Source organism: Danio rerio, chromosome 13, assembly GCF_052040795.2.
Source record: "Danio rerio strain M-AB ecotype USA chromosome 13, GRCz13ab, whole genome shotgun sequence".
Lineage (NCBI taxonomy): Eukaryota > Metazoa > Chordata > Actinopteri > Cypriniformes > Danionidae > Danio > Danio rerio.
In genome coordinates this window covers 4,976,104-4,983,147 of record NC_141033.1, presented here as the reverse complement: position 1 = coordinate 4,983,147, position 7,044 = coordinate 4,976,104, and the positions used below count along the sequence as shown (strand labels likewise).

General features: G+C 34.2%; 2 protein-coding genes across 3 annotated transcripts in view; one reads left to right on the top strand and one right to left on the bottom strand.

The window, feature by feature from the left end:
- Nucleotides 1–7,044, top strand: part of abcg2c (ATP-binding cassette, sub-family G (WHITE), member 2c) — a 154,961-nt gene that overhangs the window by 62,279 nt on the left and 85,638 nt on the right. The gene's annotated exons all lie outside the window — the stretch shown is intronic.
- Nucleotides 4,108–7,003, bottom strand: mrps6 (mitochondrial ribosomal protein S6). The gene is given in 2 exon segments (NM_001045456.1): nucleotides 4,108–4,371; nucleotides 6,580–7,003. A coding segment is annotated over 1 exon segment (357 nt). The 5' UTR covers nucleotides 6,939–7,003; the 3' UTR covers nucleotides 4,108–4,371; nucleotides 6,580–6,581.

Here is a 7,044-nt window from a genome sequence, read left to right as displayed (position 1 = left end):
TAAGAAAAAAATCAAGCTCTCTCTTCAAGTTATATTACACTCTATAAAGTATAAAGATGAAAGAATGACTCTAGGTAAGAATTTAGAAGAGATATAAGTTTGATTTAAGCAAATGACATTCTACAAAATACCTCATTTATGAGAGAGGAATTAATAAAAAAGATGGGTAAGGGAGATTGGGGGTGTGGGGGCTGTTTAAGTCATAATGATCCACACTCCATACTAGTTGGTGGCGGAAATACACCATCATGTTGTCAGATTTAAAGTAAAGAATCATCCCACCCCTCCCCCCATTTTTCATAGGCCTACTATATACAAGTTTTCATGAATTTATTATGTATCATATTGATTCATCAGGCCTTTGGGTATCATCTTTTGCTCAAAACTACTGTAATATTAGCTACAAACAAAGTTTGCCCATAACATTTAAAAAAAAATAGAACATTTCAGGCAGATTGTCTCTTTGTTTCTTTTTTTACACTAAACAGTTTAAAGTCTTTTTATTTCACTTAGTGAGAGGTGTAATAGCAGTTTCAGTCAATTCTTCATCCAAAGACCTCTCACAGTATGCATGCGAGAAGTACTTGCAAAGTTCTTTTGCCCTTTAGGATTCCCATGTTTATCATTTTGTTTTGACAAATGTAGTACAAAAAGTACAAAAGCAAGGCCATTTAAGGTGCTATAATCATTTAGTGAGGACAATCAGACTGGTAGGTGTGGGGTATTTGAAGCATACAAACCCTTTATTTTTTTTAAATTAAAGATACTCAAGTTCAATAATTTGGTTAAATTTAAAACAGCACAATTTATGTTTAAAGCCATGAATAAATTACATCCAAAATGCATACAAAAGCTTTTTAAAGAAAAACAAGAAGGGATATAACCTGAGAGACGAACTAGATTTTAGGAGGTTGAAAACAAGGACAACTTTAAAAAGTTTGTGTATGTCTGTCTGTGGTGTGAAATTATGGAACAGTCTAGATCGGACTCTCGAACAATGTCAGAATATCAATTTAAAAAGTTAAATAGTATAAATATATATTATTAAAGGAATATAATGATGAAGGTGACTGAAAAGGGATAAAATGAGAAAGGTATAATAAAACTTTAATTAATGGCTATTTGCAGTCCTATTTCTTTTTCTTTGGGTCTTTGTTACAAAATGTAAAAGTACAAATGGATTTAAATATATAATGTAAAATATGCCAAAAGGATAAAACATGTCTCATGTAAAAAAGGGCTGAGTAAAAGAAGAAATAAGTTTAAGTAATAGACGAATGAAGTATGTAATCGGGTGGCAAAATAAGCTTGTGCTTCATCCCACTCCATTTTCGACCATGTTGAAATATATATATATATATTTTTTTTTTTGGTTAATATTTTATGTATTATATTTTTGATCGAAAATAAATAAATCAAATCAAATCTATTTCAGTTGCGTTCAGAAAAAAATGTATTTGTTTAAAGCATGTTGATGAGGAAAAATATCTTTTATTGATTACCGTCCAATTAATGGTGAAAACCCTGAAATTTTTTTTTTCATCTCATCTTTTGGTGAGATGTATTATATACAGTTGAAGTCAAAATTATTAGACCACCCCCCCCCCCCCCCCCCCCGAATAATTTTTCCTATTTAAGTTAATATAAATATTATAGATAATCTAAAAATTATTATAATAAATAATATAAATATTTCCCAAATGATGTTTAACAGAGCAAGGACATTATCACAGTATGTCTGATGTTTTTAATTAAAAAAAAAAACATTTTAAGGTCAATATTTTAAGATTCTTAGGGAGGCTAATAATTCTGACTTCAACTGTATATATGACAATACAAAATCAATGAAAAGTTATATTTGTAACTGAACATGAGCTTATACATGACCTGGGACATGGCAATTCAACTACTTGCTCTGAAATTAGAGTAATCATTTTACATTTAATTTAATTTTGAGCACTTATCATTGTGTCCTATTGTGGAAATGGGATAATCTTATCAGAAAAGCTTTAAGTATTTTTTTATTGCATTTTTTAAATATTCTGTACCATGGGGACACAAATGGCACCGAATAGTAGGAATGACACATATCATACATTCAACAAATTGTGTTTGCTGCTTGTTCAAACTACTTAATTACAATGAGCTGAATCAACAGAATTCTTGAGTTTTTTGGGACGACTTAATTGTATTAGGCTCAACGCCCTTACATATGTAAAAGCTGTTAGGTTAACTTAATTGATTTATATTGGGAAAACATGAAGGAAAAGTTTTTAAGCTGCTTTTTGTTTCTGTATAAAGATGACTTACAGTATTATGAGGGTTACTTTGCAGCGCTTTAACTGAAGATAACATCTTAAATAATGAGATACAAACTCTAAATGATGACATCTGTCAAGTCCTATCTCTTTATACAAGACAACAATAAGACCACTGCATGAAACAAGATTAAATAGCAAAGTTTTACAGTAAAATCCAGAACGGTTATGATAAGGGACTGAAAGAAACTGTGTAGTTGATTGGATTGTCTTGAGTGGTGCTTTTGAGTTGATTAAAAACTTCTGAATGCGTTATTCTTTATCTCTTTTCCCCCCCTGACTATGTATATTCAATAAATGGAAAAGTTATGTGGATTTTTTTGAGTCCTGCATATAATAATAAATAAAACCTTATTTGTACATCTAAGTAAAGCACTTAGTGCTGAGGAGGATAACACTAATGCTAAATACTAACGCTAACACCGCGGCTTGTCTAAAAGGGATACAGCTGTGGATACGCACATCAATACAGCATAAATTGTGTGATTTAATTAATTTACATTTACCTTTAGTCATTTAGCAGACGCTTTTATCCAAAGCGACTTACAAATGAGGACAAGGAAGCAATTTACACAACTAAGAGCAACAATGAATAAGTGCTATAGGCAAGTTTCAGGTCTGTAAAGTCTAAGGGAAGTATTAGTAGTATTAGTATTTTTTTTTATTTTATTTTTTTGTGTACAGTTAGTGTGATATTCAAAGAGGCAATTGCAGATTAGGAAGTGAAGTGGAGACTAAATAGTTGAGTTTTTAGTCGTTTCTTGAAAGTAGCGAGTGACTCTGCTGTTCTGATGCAGTTAGGGAGTTCATTCCACCAATTGGGCAGATTGAGCGTGAGCGTTCGCGAAAGTGATTTCTTCCCTCTTTGAGATAGAACCACGAGGCGACGTTCATTCACAGAACGCAAGTTTCTGGAGGGCACATAGATCTGCAGAAGCAAGAGCAGATAAGAAGGAGCAAGGCCAGAAGTCACTTTGTAGGCAAACATCAGAGCTTTGAATTTGATGCGAGCAGCAACTGGCAGCCAGTGCAAACGGACTAGCAGCGGAGTGAACATGTGCTCGTTTAGGTTCATTGAAGACCACTCGTGCTGCTGCATTCTGGAGCAGTTGAAGAGGCTTGATAGAGTTAGCTGGAAGCTCAGCTAGAAGAGTTGCAGTAATCCAGTTTGGAGAGAACAAGAGCTTGAACAAGGAGTTGAGCTGCATGGTCAGATAAGAAGGCTCGGATCTTTCTGATGTTGTAGAGTGCAAATCTGCACGATCGAGCAGTTCTAGAAATGTGGTCAGAGAAGTTTAGTTGGTCATCAATCGTTACTCCAAGGCTTTTCACCATTTTGGATGCAGTAATGGTTGCCCCATCTATCTGGATTGAAAAGTTATGGTGTAGAGTCGAGTTGGCTGTTTTTGCGAGGTTCAGCTGAAGATGATGATCTTTCATCCAGTGTGAAATATCCAACAGGCAGGCTGAGATGCGAGCTGGACCGAGGGATCATGAGGATGAAAAGAGAGGTTTAGCTGGGTATCATCAGCATAGCAGTGGTACAGCAAGACTTACCATTTTCACATTACTGAAGATTGGGGTAGGTGCTAATAAAACTCAATTTAACAAGTAATTTAATTAATATCATGCACAAAACTCAGTATAATTACTGTATTTACAGTTAACAAAATACAATCATTGGGTAATAATTTATATAATACTCTTTAACTTCCGGTCGCAGCTGTATCCCTTTGTTCAGTGTGATTATTTGCAAGTCTTTTTGGTGGAAGAGAATGAATGCACAGAGTGGTATAAAGATTTTTTTTATTAATTAATTCAGAGCATGAAATTGTGAATCAAATATTGTTACACTGAAATTAAATACTCAATGAAAAAATCCTGCCAAGAGATCATATTTATATACACAGTTTCTTAACAAAAATACGCATGACATGATTAGCTGACGTAAATCCACTTCTCCAAAACTGTATAATGGATGCTGGCGTTACTAGCTCGTCCTGCTGCAAAAATCCCTTCACAAAATCCAGGAGATGAGGTGATCTTCACAGCCCTAAGGGAGAATGACAGCAATTTAATGACAGGCAGCATAATTATCGAAAATAGGATTTGTGCATTTACGAACTGCGATTTGAATAAAAGAAATAGATTTGTGCATTTGTGATATGCATATTGAATTTACAAATGGGATTTGCGTATTTATGATTTGTGTTTTGAATTTACGAATTGGACTTGTGCATTTATGAATTGTGTTTTAGTATCAGTTTCAAGGTTTACCGCGGTTTGCAAAAATCAAGGTTTTAAAACAGCTTAAAATGTTTTGTTATACTGTTCCTGAGGTATATATAAAAGTTTCATTAAATGCATTCTTTAAGTTTTGTAAAGAAATCTGTGTTTTTGAAACTAATGAAGATAGCAGATGTCATTTATTTATTTTAATAATTTAGCCTGACATGTTTATTGCTCCAAAATATTTAAAATGTTACCTAAAATAAAATATTTGGTGTTCAAAGGGGAAAAAAAGGTTTAGAAATGACTTACTTCAGAGCAGTAATCACGATACCATGATACAGTTATATTTTAATCCAAGGGTTTCATACTATCAGAAACCTATACCCTCCTTTCTATTTTACACTTTATTAATGAACTTGCTATTATGGCTTCATCACTCAGTACTTTGTCAAATCATAAAGATACTGAAGTAGCTACTTTATTCAGCAAATTTTGCACTCTATAGCCTCTTTACAACCCTTTGAATGTGTATGTTGTATAAACTTTTATAATTATTAAATATTATTATTTGATTTACTTGTTTCTTTATTTTTAACGTCAAATACAATTGTCATCACCACAAGGGCGTAGATTTGATCTCGATATTGGTGGGGACGTACATCCCTAAAGCGTATGGATTGACCAGCACAAATTCTGTTAGTGCTTTTAAAAACATTTAACATTTAAAGACTTAATAATACAAATAACAATTAACGAAGCACGTCCTATCTTGCGAAAGTCAATTTACATGATTTTACTGTAATCTGGCTTTGAGGAGGTGTGAATGTACAGAAATTTTGAGGTATGTGATGCAATTTACCTATTTTATCCCTGTTATCTAACTGTATATGTCTATGGATTTAACCCTTTGAGCACATCAAGGTTACTAAGGGTTGACAGAGCATTATTTGTATTAACATTACAATATTGGTGGGAGATGTCCCCTCCATGTCCCCTCCATCCATGCCAAATCTATGCCCTTGCATCACCACATGTTGCATTTTCTTATATTTGCGTCTGCCTAATGTTGGAATTGTATTACTTCATGCTTGTTTGTGCATGTAAGGCCTACTTTGCTTGTATAATTCTTTGAACAAACAAATAACCTTTTGACTGGGTGTTCCTACTGCGATGTTTCGAAAGCTTCGAATCAGTGAATCGTTTTGCGACATGAATCAATTGGTTCAAAGCTTTGAAAAGATTCGTTTCTCACTTGTTTACATCTCGCGATAAAGTCCTTCAGTCGTGACGTCAAAACCCGGAAAATTTGCCAGTGATTCGCTCGAGAGTTATTATTATTTTTCTTTTGATTGATTGTCTTTATTTCCTTGTTTATTATTGTACATGATGCCATCTAATGTTATGGTTATTATTATAATTGTATTGTTAAAACCCAATTAAAGTAACTGTTAGGTCGAGAGTTTTAGAATTGAGCTAAACTCACTCCTAAAATCACTTCATATTATAAAAAAATCTAAAACTTATGAAATATTATACTATATTCATTATATTATGTTCAAAGGAAATTCTTGATTTTAGTTGCTTTAATAATGTCCAGTTGGTTAATTGTCGTTGTAATTTCATTTATTTGTATAATCCTGTCTGTTTAAAATGTATTTCATTTATTATTATTATTATTACTTTCCCTTTATTTGTTTGTTTATTATTATAGTTTTCCCGAATGACTGTATATTATTGACCTTTTTAAAGGGTGTGTGGTCCCATGAATTTGTTCTTATGTGTATTGTTATTTCAATCAATAACAATTAAATAAAAATACAAAAATAAAAGAATTATCATTTGGCTCTTGAGTTAAATAAATCTGTTGTACACCTTATAACCATTGAGGTAACGTTGGTTTTATATCATTTATACAACTTATGACACGGTCCCCATGTTGTTAACCATGCTAGTTGAATATCACAGATATATCTATGTTTGAATATTTGGACTGAAATCCTCAGAGCAAAAAAAGCAGATGATATCTTACATTTAACTGGCCATCTTTGCTTTCTCTTCTCGAGCTACCCCACAGCACTGTCCTTTGGGGAGCTCCGTGTCTTTCTTTACTACCGTCGGACGCAGCACGTCAACGTCCCGTTCAAGGTGATTCAACAGCCCGCTGACTATGTTCGGCGACGCGTGGAAGTCAATGGAGAAATATCCGCCGTGTGATTGCCGAGAGTCGTGTTTGGAGATCTTGTACGGTAGTTTGCGTTCACCGAGGTTCTCCAGGCTCCGGACCACCGCGCCGCGCTCGAACAAAGTCTCCACCGTGCGCCGCAAAACAGCAGCGGTCTCCGGCCTCTGCATCGCCTTCAGGACCATATACAGCTCATACCGAGGCATCCTCCGGAGCTTTGAACGCCAGAGTTTATATCAAGCTAAAATGTGTCTCAGATACCAGTGTGCATGTGTGTGTTCTTCAAGGAGACACTGGAAACACACGCGGGTT